The sequence below is a fragment of the Teleopsis dalmanni genome, chromosome X (assembly GCF_002237135.1).
Source record: "Teleopsis dalmanni isolate 2A chromosome X, ASM223713v2, whole genome shotgun sequence".
NCBI lineage: Eukaryota > Metazoa > Arthropoda > Insecta > Diptera > Diopsidae > Teleopsis > Teleopsis dalmanni.
The window spans coordinates 33,356,395-33,374,106 of record NC_051848.1 but is presented as its reverse complement, the minus strand read 5'-3'; the positions used below and the strand labels follow the sequence as shown (position 1 = coordinate 33,374,106).

The following is a 17,712-nucleotide window of genomic DNA, read 5'->3' as shown; positions in this document are numbered from 1 at the left end:
ATTCATAGAAAAAAAAAGAAAGCAGAACTCAAGTAGAAACCAAACAAATTTGTGTTAAGTTACAAGTTACTCAATTGGCATATGTTTTCATTAGTAAATAATATATGTATGTATGTTTCTCTGTACGGAATGTATGGCTTTTGTATTAATGTCTTCCCATTAACAGCGATTATTTATTGTTGTTGCTTCTCATCGATCAACAGTAGTTCCACTATTTCCGCTACAGTCTCCAGCATACTGGTACGAAAGTTGACATTCTCTGCCATGTAGTCCAGCACAGGTTGCGTTCGTTCCACATGTTTGTACTCATTGGTTACGAAATTTTTCGGTACTTGTAGTATTGTCATGGCAATGGCCTTGTAGACACTTCCCATTAAACGAAATTCATGATATGATCTTAGTAAATCTTGCCATGTCATATACTTTCCAACAACAAGGTTATAACTTTCTAACTGCTCCCAGAACTTATGATAGTACCATTCCAAGTATGTTGATTCTTTAAGTTGTCGTTCTTTTTTTTGCAAATTCATATATAAAACAAATACTACATCAATGCTCGCGGCGCAGTAACGACAAGTTTGAAAATCCACTAAAACTGCTGAATTATTGACATCATTTGTTTCCAGTGCAGAATTATGGAAAAATATATTGCCAAGCCAAGCGTCACGGTGGCATATAACATTTTGATACTTTTCCGACACATCAATCATACCATAAATTGCAGCCAATTTGTTTGATATGTCTGGTATATATTTTTCTTTAGAATATTTTTGTACTACTGCCATTACTGCCTTTAAGCCTGTTGTGTACCAGGCGATATCGGGCGAAATAGTTATCTCCTGCAAAATATCCTTATATACTTCACCAATACTGATATCGTTTTTAGCTTCATAGGCAATGCTAGTTGCATGCAATATCGCTAAGGTATTTAGAACATTTTTTATTTCTACATCACTAAGACTTTCTCTAGGGTTTTTGCGTACAGTGTAACCTAGTTTTTCAAGATCTTCCATTACAAATAGATCGTTTCGTGTGTAAAAAGTTTTGGGTTTCCACATTTTCGTCGCTAAAAATAAATTGAATAAGATGTTAACATTGATTTTAATAATGTATAATATAGTATAGTGATTAATGATATAATTTATATTCGAATTATTTAAAAAAAAATGAATTTAATTTATTGAAACATAAATTAAGTTCACAAATAACTGACCTTAAGACCGGTTAAATTTAATGTTAACTATTATATATTCAATTCTCTCAAATATGCGATGTACAATATAAAATCTAAATATTTATATCAGAGTTTTAGCCATAGAGGTCTTCAACTCAAGGCTTTACATAAATTAATGATCTACCTACATAACATATAACTGAATATAAACATATATACAAATTTATGTATATTAAATATTCTTATTATATAGTTATTCCAATATATAGTATATGATTGTGATCGGCAAACATAAAAAGGGTGTATGAAAACAAAGCCTTAAACATCATTAAATGGATTAATTGATCCAGACGTTGCAAATGCTACCACTACCAATAATAAATTACGAAGTAAATCTCTCAGATCTCTCATTCAGATATTTAGTTCAGATACTTATATTAAAGTAAATTTGATACCTAACAGCACTAAATTGACGATATAATAGAGTTCTTTGTAACTTCATAAAGAAAAAAAATAAATAAATAAATAATAACACACTGCAAATATAAATAAAAATGTGCTCAGTAGCACAACTTTGATTTCGTCTTTTGAAAGACAGAAAAACAAAACATCTATCAAAACATCTTATGAAAGATTTTTAACTTTGGTCAGCTGAAAGATATAACGCCAGAATATAACGTCAGACATTTATTTCTAAACGATAAACAGTAGAATTGCCAAATATCTTGTCCACACATATGACTCATCTGACAAAAAAAAAACAAAACCTTAAAAAACTATAGAGGCTTCATTCAATGCGAGGCAATATAATCTTGATTCTTGTAATGTTCATTATCATTGGACACTTTCGTATCAGTCGACATGCTTTATGAACATATATATCTAATAACTACAACAGAAACTTCGGTGTTGAGAAGAAAGTTTAAAACTAGGACCATAAGATATCTTTTTTATTCATATCAATCGGTTAAAAAAGAATAACTACTGCAGAAATTCCTGATCCAGTGATGTAAGACAACATCACCACAATAATGAATCAATGAATTCATAATCATATTGTTTGGGTAAAAATTTATTCGGGAGGTTTATGGTCCCATACTCAAAGGTAACCAGTATCGAATTTATTGAAATTATAACATAGTTAAACATTTTAAAATTCAGCGGCTTCGCCTTCACATAAATAACATCCATAAGCGATTACAGTTAATAAGATTAATATTATAATCCTACACAATAAAATAAAATAAATAATACACAATAAAAAAGTGAAGATATATTTGTAATTTTGAATTAAGATAGCACTCTCATATTAAACTTACTGGAACATGTTTTCAAATTTTTTGCTGGAGCACTTGTCAACAGAAGTAAAGTATGTGAGAATTAAAAATATCTTGCACTCGAAAAAAGAAGTTGATGAAACCACAATATTATGCCATATTATAACTATTATTTATAGTTAAATATAATTTAGAACAGTTATTGAACCTAAGAAATCTTTTTATAAATTAACTAGTTAAGTAACTTTAACTTCAATTATATCTAATATTGATTTCATTAGTTCTAGACTATGAATATTGTTCTGATTCCGTATCAAGTCGTACAGAAACTCTTAATAACAAATAATTCAATGCAACTAGTTCACTTCTTTTTATCATAGTTAAGATAATATAAATATATACAAACAGTCTAGATCCTGTCAGTGGGTAAGTTGGCTTTGTATTGGATGAAAGTAATATGCGAGACCAATAAGTCAATGTTTTTAGAAAAACGTGGTAAAATAAATTTCTCAAAAAAATGTACTTATGTTTCAAATGCTAAGTTTCTGTAGTGCAGGATTTGATGATTGTTTAAAGAACAGATATATGTTTGATATATAGTATTGTGTGGACGGTAAAAACTAACTTAGTTTTTAGAACAAAAAGCGATAACCTTATGGAATGATAAGGTTGTTAGTCATTAAAAATATCAAGAAAACAAGAAATTTTCCTAAAATCTAACATAAATGACTAAATTTGCTCAATTTTTATAACATTCGAAAAGAAATAGTTATTAAAGAAGTATTCCAGATGTAATTATATATAATTCAGTCAATTTCGCTACTGTGTTTCTTAAGGCAAATATATATACATATCGAATATTAAGGAGAAATCAGAAGTCATCGAATATTGATACCGATATAAATTTATAACTTGTTAATTCTCAAACTGTTTTATTGAACATATATTGGTCATATAAGCTAAGAATAATTTATAAAAATAATAATCATATTATAAGAATATATTAATCATCATTGTTCTAAGAAAGATACCCACACTTAGGACTAGACAGAATAATATTTTTTTTATTCAGAAAAATATTAATCAAAAGTTTAAGCTTAAATTTATTTTAATGGATTGTAAGAAAAAGTTATTTATTTATTTATTTATTTACCCATTTACTTAGTGTAAATTAAAATGCAGAATAAAATTACAAATAAACTAAAAAAAGCCTTAGAATAACAGGCCTGCAGCTTGGAGAGAAATTTAATTCATGAACTTTCTTCAAATATTGAACCTACAGAACATTTTCACTTTACCAATACTTACCAGCCGTCATATAAGTTTTGAGTACAGAGATATACATATAAAGTATTTTTTAGTGAAACATATATCTCCCTATTTCTAATAAAATTCAGTTTAAGTTTTATAACTGATAAGACTCTTATAACATTTATAAAATTTATGAAATTTATAAAGTTTATAATATCTATAACACTTATAAACTTATCAACTTCGAATATTTTTAAAATAATGACGGCTTAATGCAAGGAAATACTATTCCATAAAATGCTAATTTCAGGATATTAAAAGAATGTTATCAATCTAATAGATGAATAGCTTCAAAATTTATACTCCTCTTCATATAGCCATATTTAAGTGATTGCATGAAGCACTTTGATCTATTTTAAGTTATTATTATTTTATACTGAATCAGTGTATTGGGAAATAATTAAATGAGTAGCTATTGAATGGTTTTTTAAGATGTGATTAACGAATCGTTAACATAATGAATGAAGCCCTCGCATCCACTTTTGATATAGCTTAGTCAAGTTTTTAGTATTTAAGCAAAGCATAAGTATTTCTATCCTAAATATTGAAATAATTACATAGAAATACCATACCATTTTTACAATCACTTGGGTGAATAATTATAAGGATTGATTCACGCTTAAGTGTGAAGTTAAATGCGAACAACAATATTTAAGCCCCTAGTTAAGGATTGAAAAATTTTCTTCCAAATGATCCTTTAGAGATTATTAGTGATTTAGAGTCCAATATCTCACTTCACGATCTAGTAGAGGTTAAACTATTGCTCATTCAATTAATACCTCTGTCAAAGTGCTAAACACTTAAATTACTTGTCAAATTTCTAAAATTAACTCAAAGACTTAGAGAGCAATTCTAGCAAAGATAGTTAAAAGTTTTTCGAAAGATATTTAAAAGGTAGAATGAAATAATTCTGAGATGTCTCAAAAACGCAACGATCCAAGCGCATACTAGAAGAAAAACCTAAAGAAAGAAGGTGTGTTATGCACTCTAATAAAATATTAGTTAAAATATTATTTAAAGAACAATATTTCGAAGATAATGAGAGGAAGAAAGAAAACAATGATAAGAACAAGAGAAATGTTGCTAGATTCACCATACACTGCAGAGGCAATAAATGCATATGATTAATATAAAGAAGAATCTACTTTCATTTTTATATATTTTTCAATTGTTCATATAAGCCTCAACCAATATAGATAAGTAAATAGTGAACTTTAAAGCATCCATAAATATATTATATAAATTTTTTTTTGTTTTATATGTGGTAAACATGAGGATAAGGAAAGTGGAAATACCAAGCAGTTTCTAATAAGTTTCTTCTTTAGTGCTTTGCTAAAATTGACCGTTCTTTTATGCTCTTCATGCTACAAAATTAGGCTTTCTTACGAAAGAAGTCTTAAGTGTATGGTCAACTCACATTTTTGATCTGAGAGCTGATGCAATCAAAGAACTGAATAAAATTTAGGAATAATTAGAGCCAACTAAAGCAAATTAGAGGTAACTAAAGCAGTTAACAAAAAGAGAAAAAATAGAAATGATTGGATTAAAATATGAAAGAGTTTTTCTATCCTTCCCGCGAAAGAGAATTTTTAGAGAGTAACAAGAGAATAATAAACACATCTATAACAACAACATTATAAGAGAGGCTTAGTGTGAAGTACGATTTAGAAACTTTGTACTCTCCAACCAAATGCTTACTATTATCTTTTTTATGCGTTTATTCAAACAGTTTTAAGTACTAGATATCAAATGAGCAGTTTTATTATTTATTATTGTGTAGTGATTTTATGTATCAAACAGAACCAATTGTATAAATAAATCGATGCAACTGGATTATGGCACGAAGTCTGTTTACTGGCAATAACGAATTATTTGTTTCACTACTCAAAACACTTTTTATTAACTGACCAAAGTATTAAATTTCTAACCACGAAAAAGTCGATCAGTTTTTATTTTTGTACACTTCCTACAAGGTGCGGGGTGTCATTTGTTAAGACAAGACATCTTAAGTTTGCAATATGAAGACTATAATGGTCTAAATGATTTTTTTCTAAATTTTTTGGGCACGTGCAGTGTATGCGCAACGAGAATTTGCCATGACAAGCATTAACTTTTAACTTTTGTAGCCAGTTTCAAAACCTTTCTATAAAGAACCTATCAGGTTCTGCTAAAGTCTCAAGAAGTTTTTCAAACTTTATACATTATAAAGAGCTTGGTATATTAGCATAATATAATCAATGGGTCTCAGTGGATCCTTAGGATCGCCAGCATTAACTAACCTTAAGATATATATAAAAAAATAAAACTAAGTATTTATTCCTATAAATTGTAATGTTTTTTTTTTGTGAGCTATGAGAAAGAGTCCCTAATGGAAAACAGTCAAAATATGGAACTTGTTGACAATTTTAAATAAAATATTTCTTTTTTTTTAAAAAAAAATATTATTAACCTATTAAAATACGAAAAAACATTAGCTACTTTGGATACTTATGGAAAAACTTGATTAGTTATCGCTTTTAATTTGACAGGCACGAGTTCTAAGCCTGGCACTTGCAGTCCAAACAAATTATATAGGAACTATAAACTAATTGGCAATACTCGAAACAGCGTTGTATGGTGAGCCAGGATTTCAATAAATGAACTAAGTTTTTGTTGTTGTTTTTCCTTTGCTATTCGATTCCTTCTAACATTTAAAGAATAGTTTCTTTGTCTTCATAAGAAGCACAACTTTTGACAAAAATAATTAACTTTAAAAAAAACATCAAGTCTAAAATAATTTTTTGGGCATTAAAATAACTATATTTCTATAGATTTTTGTACATACATATTTAATGCATTTATAAAAAATACTCGTCCACGAATGGTCCATATTATCACACTGCATTATCACATTATAAATAGATTATTTATATAATATATATCTCATTGGTCCTAAAATCATGTATGAAACTATAAAATATAGAGGTGTACATTAAAACTTTTATACCAATAATGTAAGTAACAACTTTCTATCCCAAAACACAATTATTCTATGCTATATATATGCTAATTAGAAAAGTGTTAAACCTTATTTCTAACATCATGTATCCGCTATCTCATTGAGGTATTTTTGTTCATTAAAGCCGATAATGAGGATAATTTAGTTTTTATATATATCACCTCATTATAAATAAATTAACTAATTTAAGGCGAAAAATGTCGAATGCAACCCTTAATAATAAATTTTCCACAAAGGAAATTATCAAAATTTGAAAAATTTGTCAAATGTTTTATATGTGAAATGTGAGCAAACAAACTATTTACATTCATAAATCAGTTTATGTCAATGGAAACGTCTAAATCTTAATGTCATTAATAAAGTAAAATTAGTTTTAGCTGAAGTGGAAATATGTTATTAAATAGATTTATGGAAATTATAATACATATAAATAGTAGTGAATTATAACTTCAGTAAAAATATATTATAAATTATATTCAAGATTATATTGACAAAAATAGCCGAAAAGTACGTGATTGATTTATAACAACAACTTTATTATTATTTAGTCCTTAAGTCGTGAATAATATTATGTCATGAAATATAGTAAGTACAATAAATAAAGACACTTGATCTACTCATTTATATAGGTTTATATATTTTTATTATTTGCTCTAAGTCAGCAATACTCGGATATATTGTAAGCCACATATGATTTGTTTAAAGTTTACATATGGAATATGAAGCGCAGGTTGCACATGACTTCGAAGAACTAATAATTTCTTTAATTGCTAACATATTTTATTACTTGATTTGATATAAACTAGATAGAAAATAAAATGTTTAGGATTAGCTGGCTATATGAGTTCGTTTGTAATAACAAATGTTTTATGAGAGTGTCAATAGTTTTTTATAAACGTCGCCTTGAAGACGTGTTTTAAAGTGAGTGCGGGAGCTTCTATAAAGATATAAATATTAATGTTAAAAATATAATTTATATATATTATTATAACTAATATTAACTACATTATTATTAATGTAAACATAAATAATAAAGTAATAAAGAATAAAGATGAATGTAAATGATAATGAAATAATATATTATATATAATAATTTCAAGTTCTCCGACTTTTTATATGAAAAATAAATTTACTATAATATATTGTGTTAGGATTTGTGTGATTTCTTATAAATATTTATTATATATCTGAATAATAAAATATTACTTCTAAACAAACTACAACCTCTGACATTAAAACAATAAAATAAATTATAATAAACTAAAATGTTTTAATATTACATATATAACATTAAAAATTATTACATTAATAATAAACTATATATAAAAATCTGTTATATGAACATGTGTTATATATGTTATAAGTTTCTAATTTATAAAAAAATCTGAATAGATTACCATATGTTGTTCAATGAGTTCGTGGAAAGTCTGAAACCAAAACCTATAAATTTTGCGAACATTTTTAAAATTGATGGATAGTCTGCAAGGCTTGTACGACCACTTTTAAAGAAACTACACCACTTACAAACTATTAGTTTTGGAAGAGTAGATTCACACACTATCTTAACCATTTCAAAATGAACTTCTATTCTCTAGAAATCAGTTTCTACAAAAAATTTATTCATCGCTTGATGTCAAATTTTTTCCATTATTAAATATAAATACATTGATATGTCAGCTTTGATGGACTGAAATATTACTAATATTCTTTTATTATGCATAACAAACTTGCTTTGAAATTTTAGTTCTATTCTTGAAGATTAGATGGCGCTTTGCGAACTTATTGAGCAATGAGTGAATTTTATTTAATACATATATTTTACATAAATAAATATGTATTTGTGCATTATATATATATAATAAATTTAAAAGAAAAAATCTTTTACTAAACGCATCGAACTATTATTTCCAATTATTTACAAATATTTAAACGATTTCCATAAGCATTCGTACTGACGCAGCTCTTTTGTGTAAAGTGGTTAAGAGGGATACGCCTTTCAAAATAAAATGGAACGTAAATATGTGTAAGTATAAAAAAAATGTAATAGTTTTTAATTTAATATAATATGTTAAATAAAAAAACCATGTATGAATATATACATAAGAAACTTGATTATTTGTTAATAACACTCTGAATCCTAATGTTCCCAAGATAGTACCTTAATAACTCAATAAAATTATGAAGTTTAATTTATGTGATAGTTTTAAATCCATAAAAAATATTTTAAAAACTATAATATCAATGGGGTTTTCAGAAAATAATCCAAAATTTTCTTAAAAAAGTACGATTTGCGTCAACGTAATTTTTGAAAAAACTTCCAATTTAAAAGAAAAATAATTTAAAGTTATTAAATAAAGTAAATAATGATGTATGATTAAACCTATATATTTAAGTCGTATTTAGATAAGATATAGAGGATTTTCTTTGACTCCCAATTTCCTAGTTTGTATTAAAAATAAACGCCTCGCCAACTTTCGTACGATTTTTTAGGAATCAGAACCAAGGAATCAGAACCTAAGAAACCAAGCAACTTTGATATTGAATCCTGTACACATATTTCATATAAAAATAAAATTAATTTTTTTTGGTTTTCTTTTGTGAATATAGCGTAGGTCAATACTTGGAAGAAGAAATGGAAGCTGCAATGACACTTGCTTCACTAAGCGAAAGAGTATATTTGTTTGATCAACCCGTGGATCAAGTATTACCAATTGATTACTCAATGCCAAAGTGCAAAAAGCGAAGAAAGAGGAAGAATAAACGAAAAAACATTAGTTTCACCGAAAATCTACCAACAGTTATAGTTAAAGAAGAAGAAGAAGAAATTGTAATTAAGGAAGAATCGGAATCTCTATTAAATCCGGAACCAGAGTTTATAATTAAGGAGGAACCTGAATTTTTATTGAAAGAGGAAACTGAGGTTATGGAGGATTTGTTTCTTGAACCTGATCCAGAACTGGATCCTGAACCTGAAACTGAATTTGAACCTGAATTTGAACCTGAACCTCAGGATATGGAAGATTTGCTTCCTTATATTGAAATAAAAAATGAGCCAATCGAAGAGGAGGAAACAGAAACCGAATATATAGAGTTAGACATTGGTTGGGAAGAGACAGTAGTTACCACTCCTGAGCAAGATCAACTACTATAAAATCTCAAGAATTTTTTATTTTTATTCAAATAATGTAGTGAAGCTTAATAAATAATTTAACACAGCTAAGTATACATTTTTTTCTATTCATATATTTCACTAACTAATGCCATTAAATATATATTGTATAACGAGATTAACAAGAGAAAGAGAGAGAGAAAACTGTTTATCAGAACCCTCGAATTAGTGAAAAAAAGTAACTAAATGTTTAACTTACTATTAAATTTAAAAAACAACGTACTAGTCAGCACCAAATTTGGTCGATTTTCATTAGAGATGCTAGCGGATCCATTGTTTTTGCCGAATTCGATCCCATATTTTTAATTTCTATAAACAGGTGTTAATTTAAAAAACAGGATATTCTTAAAATATCCTGAATAGATGTTTTAATCAAATGAAATGCACAACACATGGAAGAGTCCGTTAGAATCGAAATACCCTTATAGCAACTTTATAGATCTTCATAATAAATTGTGATAAAAATATATTTTAAAATAAGTACAAATTTTAACTTCTTTAAATTTACAACTAAATTAACAAAGACCACAGGTAAATATACTGCTCATTCATTTAATTATAATTTTCTAAATTAATACTTCATTATAGTTGTCGTTACAGTAATGAAGAGCGTTTTGCAGAAATAGGTAGGTTTCTATTATTGTTGTTGTTTATAATTTATACTTTTAAAATTCTATATTTTTTTCGATTTCAAATTTTTAAATTTTTTATCAAAGTCTTCCTACATTTCTCGCAGTGATAATCCTTTCAATAATTCAATTGCTTTAACATTCACATTTCAATCTTATAGACGTGCTTTAAGAAATGCCCTAGAGGACTTATTTAATTTGAAACCTTGGACGGACAGACGGAAAATATTTTATATCATATTATTTAAACATATGATTTATAGATATATATTATCTATATATATATATTATATTATTTCATATTATTTTAAATTAATATAAAATCTTAATATGAGTATTAAAGCTCTACATAACTTTTGTTTATATAAAACTATAATAGGTATATTGTTATACACTACATTATAAGTATCACTTCTAGGCATAAAAAATTAAGAATTAAAGTGAAGAACCGGTACCAGTCTCTTATGAAGGAATAAATCAAATGGAATACAAGTATAATAATACATTCAAAATGAAGCCATTGAAGGAATCGGAGAACTGTATATATAAAGGCTACTACCAGCCACGAAACATTTAACCTACCGTACTTTAGTTCGTTTTGAACTTACCTTATATGTTTCTAAACCTAGGTTCCAATGAAGCTCATATACATATATCATTTATTATTAAAGTAATTATCGCTTTAAACTCATAGCGAAAATAATATAATAAAAATATATAATATTATTATATATTATTAAAATAATAATAAAAAATAAATAATATAAAATAATAAAGTGATATAATAATATAATGCTATATTATATATACATATATATATATATCTCAGTTGATTTAGAATTCAAAAATAATTGAGAAACACTCCCACATTCATGATTTTTGTACGGATTATTTTTTAAGTATTTGCACATCGTTGCATTATTATCTTTAGAATATTTCCAAATAATTATTTTGCAATCAATTTTTTATGTTTTCCAACCAAAGATTTGAAATTTGAACTTCGAATTAAAAATTTCTACGTATATGGTTGTGATTATGCATACAAGTCTGAAACTCAGACCAATATCCATCATATTGTTACCGTACTTTTAACAATCATAATAAATTACATCAAAAAGAATTCAGTACTCTAAGATATATGGTCGAGAACATTCGCACGAGAACATTCACTATCGGAACCACAAAATGTATACCCCTCTGCTAATTAGTACCATGTTTACATAAGTTGTGAAAAAGAATTAATGAAGCAAACACTACAGATAAAAATTGCACAAAACCAAGCTCTGAGAAGACTTTTCAAGGTACATTGGTATATTAGAACGAATGACATCCTCAGGGACCTCAAGATTGAATCGATCAAAAAATACATACAGGATAGAGCCCTGAAATTATTTACGAAAACTAACAGGCTTACCAAAACCGCGTTATCGAATCTCAGAATGGTCTGATGAAGTGCTAAACAATAATCCAGTCAAGGCGTAGAGAGAGGTTATGTAGAAACCTCGCAGTTAATAGAAAGTGAATGTGCTGAAGTGCACTGACTCAATTACTCTCAACATAATATATTAGGTTAGATTAAGTTATACCGGCGATTCTAAGAATCTACTTAGGCCTACTTGCGCAATATAATACTGTTTGGAAAACTCAGTGGTTTAGGAATTACCTTTAACTTTTGACAAAGCTTGGTTTTTATAGTAATATATATTAATAACTTTTTAAAATGGCAATTAGGAACATTATATATTTTGTTTATTTTATGCATGTTAATATATATAGTATGTTAATTTTATATATATATATATTCAACTTTAATTCTTAATTCTTGACTATGCTACTAATTAATTAGCATAGCAGAATATGTACTCACTTAAGGCTTGCAACTCTTTCAGCAATGAATTGTATAGTCTTGTTTCCTTTTTAAAAATAGCCTCCTTAGCAGGTTCATTATTCTCCAGTGGCAATGATTTAATAAACAGTACCAGTTGGTGATCATTGGACTATAATATTTAAAAATATAAAAGATTATTAGTACAACATTTCAGCCTAAAAGTATGCCATCTCGTTCTCAAAACATACATTGTCTTGCTTATCTACCACAGCATAGTTGAGTACGAGTCGTTTATATTCACCCAAAAAGCCAACAGCCTCGGTCGCATTGATCACTTCAAAACCCTTTAATTTCAGCAATGAACCAGTGTTGGTGGTAACGGCTTTCAGCAGTATAAGTTCACATTCTGCGTGCGTTAGTAGAGATCCACTGGGAGACGTTTTATGTACATCGTCCGACATAATTTTCACGCCGTGTTGTTCTATTTTTGCAAAGAATACCAATTGTTGGCTGCTTTCCAATAATCTTCTCTATTTTATTCTCTATTCTCTAGACTGAGAAAAATCCGCCTTACACGTATGCGTTTCCCCAAACAAAATTTGTTGCACTGCTGCGAATTAAAGTATTTTATCTTTTCTATAGTCACAGAAAAAAATTCTGTTCCGATATTTGTACTTATTTTTATCTTTATTTACTTATTTCATTCTCAGATGTTTTTCGTTTTTATGTAATCATTTAATTTAATTATCAGCTTACTTGCAACGGTGCAATTGCATTTATAATTGCGAAAAAAATGACAATGTGTTTCTGAGATATCAAATTTCCAGTGGATTTGCGGTAAATTACGTTTTCTAATTATTCACTTTAATTTAAATATTTTAAAGCTCATTTTACTTTTTTACTTATGTAGAAAGTGCCAACTTATATAAAGATCAAGGAATGCTATTTTAAATTGTATCTGAACAGAATTGTATCTTATAAAATTTGTGTCTTCGTATTGTTCAGTTCGTTTGTAGCTCTTGACGCAATCGATGCTTCTCGAATAGCATTGTGCCGTATGGTCGGATGGTGATATAGTACACAATCTCCACGAAGCTAAGCAAGCTGGCACCGACAAATAGGCCCGTTGTGCCACCAATAGACACTGCAAAAAATCAAAGTAGTTTTGATACAATTTGTTATTGTTTTAAATATTAATTCATATGTAGAGTACATTTCAAATTTTAATTAACGTTAACAACATTTTTTGAAACATTTTTATACGTTTATTAGCATAGATTTTTCTAACACAACTTTTAAACTACTTAACAAAAGCTTAAAGATAAGATTCATAACAAAAATTAACATTAATTAACTTAATAATTATATTAAAAATATTTTTGTTTTTAATTTTTTTCTTCATTCCATTTACTTAAATAAATTCGCCTCAAAAATGTGCCAAATCTTTACCGAAAACTTCTTTTTCGTTAAGTTAAAAAGTTCAAATTAACTATTATTATCAAAATAAACAGTCACACACACGCAACCTTATCCGAATAGATATTCAGTACCGATATCTCTCACCCGACTAAGCGATCGCATCAAGAAATTGCAAAACCTCTACCTACACAATCTTATTCGATAAGCGAAAAAACCTCAGATAAACTACTGAATAATAATAATAATAGTTCAATGAGGCACTTTAGTGCCACTTTGCATTCAGTTTATCTTTGCATATGAATGTTATGGTTTCACTAATTAAAACTGTAGCTGAAATATATTTTTAATATATACTGCTCAGAATATATAGTCCTAATATTTTTAAAAATGAGGAACTTTGTATAAAATAAAATTAAAAATAATATATCAAATAGAAGCTACTATATTGTTTTTTTTTTTTGCATTATTTTCAATATAATTATTGAATTCATTTAACTTAAGAAATTATTTCTTTCACTTACCGACCAAATCCAATTTGCCACGCACTACATTGCGTTTATAACGCTCCGTTGGTAATTCGATAAGTGAAATTTCTATTTTAGATATGGGATTCTGATGACCGTATATACTTTAAGGGTAGTAAAGAATGTAAAAATCTTTAATTTTACTCTACTATAGCCTAAAATGTTCACACTCACTTCTCTTTACTATCATGCACCGTGGATATATCAACTTCGGTGCATGACGGTAAGCAATCACACACCAATCCTTTCCGTCCTCGAGACCATTTTGCTATTATAACAGACAGATCTTCATAGTTACGATTAAGACATTCCAGACCATCCATATTGCAAAGCTGCCAATCTGGTGTATTTGGTGTCAAATGACTAGAGCAATTGCACAACTCCATTTGTCGATCTTTACGGCATTGTACAGTGCAGGCGCTATAGCTGTAATAACGATGAACATCCAATGTATTCTCATCACTGAATCTACAATTTCGTTGTGCTACGCTTGTATCACGAATTTGATCATCGTTTTGAATATCACGTTTTGCTATATGACGCCTAATAGAATTTTGTTAAGTTTTTTCAGTACAAAGATTATTTTATTAATAACTTACACAAATGACACATATGGACCCACTATCAAATAATCGGTTTTAGGTGTTACCAATGTTGGCACTTCTTCTTCACCAAGTATAAAGACCTTAAAAGTATATATAGTATATAATAATAATATATAAATTTTTTACTTTAATAATATATATATATATATAAATACGACATCGATAAAATGATGTCACAAGATCTATTAATATCTGTCAATATATCTTAACTAGTTATAATGCTAATGCTTTAGTGTCGATTTGAAATAAATATTAAAAATTTGGTAAGTAAAGCAATGTTTTTTCAATCGCACTTGCGAAAATAAGAAGTAATCAGTTTTTTTATATCTTATCTTTTAAGAAGGATTTTATTATGCACAGAGCATGACTTCATCTCTGCATTCAGGAGATGAATTTACGTTGCGTTTAAGAATATTTCAATTAATTAAAGTCAACTGAAGTAACTACATACACAACAGGAATAAAAAGTTTCACGATTCGACTCAAGTTTAATGCAAAAATCTCTTCAATTAAAAAAATGTTCATATAAGAAGTAAACAAAGTCCAAGTGCATTCCATCAACCACCGATGCGACCTAAAAAATTCATTGGTTGTTGATTTAGGATTGAACGAGATTTGGATCCATGTTATATTGTCAGATGAATTAACAAGGTAATAACTCAAGTGCTTATTGACTATATAATAAATACTATATACTATATGCTTCTATAAACTATATAATTTCGCAGTGGAGAGGCTTCCTAGATCATGTGATCTATTACTGGAAATCATTGGTCTACATGGACAAATCAATAATCATTCCGGCTTTGGAAACAAAATCGCAAGTGCGCCAATAGAGTCGTCAATATTTGAAAAAGTTATAGAAAACTTGAATTTTAAAGATGAAGCATTCTCTCGACTATTAAGGATAGATTCAAAATTAAGATTAATAGTTTCTATGAAGCTTGAGTTGAATATATTAATAAAATAAGCTATTATCAATGTAAACAAGTAACAACATCCTCCAACAATTTCAATACTAACAGTTGCTTCAGTTAATAACTCCATTTGTAGCGATCCTGCTCCCGTATACCTATTCGAATACATATTAAGTTTCGGACCCTTATTTAACCTAAAATTATTACAAATTTTAGTAATTAAAAAATAATTTTTAAGATTAACAAAAAATGTATTAAAACCTTACCCAGCCTGTAGGGAGTTAATTGCATAGCAGATACCCAATTCCGTTTCCATACGTCGAAAATATTTGCAACAATCAAAAGATTTACCATTCCACAGGCAGTTTTGTATGGAATCTGGACAACTGCTGCGTACCAACTGAGCATAATAGGAAAAATTGGAATAAAAGCAATTCTCTGCTGGTTCTTCACCACCACATTCATGTACAGTGTGATAAGATTCACCACGAAAAAATGCTATCTCGCTCAAGACCTCTTCAAGTGTAAAATCATGATCGGCACCCCAAAGTCTATTGGATATAATAATTAATGTGATTTATTCATATTGAAATATTTTAATTTCTTTTAGAATTTTACAAATATATACCATTAGGATGGGAAGGGACAAATTTTCATTCCTTTAAAGTATATAGTTTAACACGATTCCATATAGTTTAACACGATTCCATTTTTCATTGTGAGTAAAAGTTACCACGAAACTATATGGTTTAACCACTATTTAGGATATATTATCGGTGTAATTGGGTTAGGTTTTTTAAATTAAAATTAATGACCCATAGTCGATGCAATCTATTTTATAAAATGCGTATACACAAAATTCACTTTAGACATGTAGTTTGTTGGTAAGTTTTACTTCCAATGGTCCATAGAATCGTATCTAATTACACATTTTTATTGAAATTTTTCTTTAGTAACATATCGACCCACTCTAATATATATATATATATATATATATGTGTACATACAAATTTATATTTGTATTCTTATTTTATTTATTGCTATTTTAAATCACATCGTTTAATTTTATAACTCACTGTTCTGCAACTTCTTGTATACGATCCATATTTTTTGATTCACAAACCACAATAGCTGGAAAATTAGTGTCCCAATCACGATATGATGACTCAACCACGAAACTGATAGCATTGTTTTCGAAAGCCTCTATAGAAAATTGATGAGAATAAATAATGAATCAGATTGTTTTAATATAATAATGTATTTGATATTGCAAGTAATAAGCTAGAGTTTACTTTTTTTTAGAGAAAATAAAGAAAAAAAAACAAACAGATCTTCCATGAAGCAAGCATATTGTCTTATATAGCTTATATTAATTTTATGTAACATAAATATTAAAAAACTTTTTTTTAATATATTTCAGTATTATAATATTTTATAATATTTTTGCAATTTTAATGAGATTTTTTTCAAAAGATAAATTTTAAGTAATAGTATTAAACATAAATTTTTTTATTATGTACTTAAACACCTTCCACATAAACTATTGCATGTAATACAACTCACCCAATGAGGCTTTTATTAACTGCCAAGAAGCAAACCAAGAAGCCACTAGACAAAATATCCAAAATAGACGTTCCAACCACGAAGCATCTTTGTCTACAATAAATTTAGCTCCATGCAAAGTTGAGTTCTGCAAATACTCTCCAACAACATCTCTTAAGCGCAACATCCGATTAGATTTAAATATACCAAATAAATACTAAGTAAAGTCAAATTTTAACAGAACTGAAAGCAACTAAAGTCTGTCAGTACTTGAACTCAAATGACAAAATTTGTCATTTCAATCTATGGAAAGGTCATA

General features: G+C 27.8%; 2 protein-coding genes across 2 annotated transcripts; both read right to left on the bottom strand.

Annotated features, from left to right (window-relative positions):
* Positions 1-27: 27 nt before the first annotated feature.
* LOC119662013 lies at positions 28-13,060 on the bottom strand. Its single transcript, XM_038071551.1, has 3 exons — positions 12,635-13,060; positions 12,426-12,555; positions 28-1,066 (listed from the first exon to the last, which is right to left on the bottom strand). The coding sequence occupies exons 1-3, from the start codon at positions 12,845-12,847 to the stop codon at positions 174-176; spliced, it is 1,236 nt and encodes a 411-aa protein (XP_037927479.1). The 5' UTR covers positions 12,848-13,060; the 3' UTR covers positions 28-173.
* Positions 13,061-13,371: 311 nt separating this feature from the next.
* On the bottom strand, positions 13,372-17,712 carry LOC119662014 (sodium channel protein Nach). The gene is made up of 8 exons (XM_038071552.1): positions 17,415-17,712; positions 16,928-17,054; positions 16,118-16,402; positions 15,958-16,045; positions 14,929-15,014; positions 14,504-14,872; positions 14,327-14,433; positions 13,372-13,530 (listed from the first exon to the last, which is right to left on the bottom strand). Exons 1-8 carry the CDS (start codon positions 17,578-17,580, stop codon positions 13,388-13,390), a joined length of 1,371 nt encoding a protein of 456 aa, XP_037927480.1. The 5' UTR covers positions 17,581-17,712; the 3' UTR covers positions 13,372-13,387.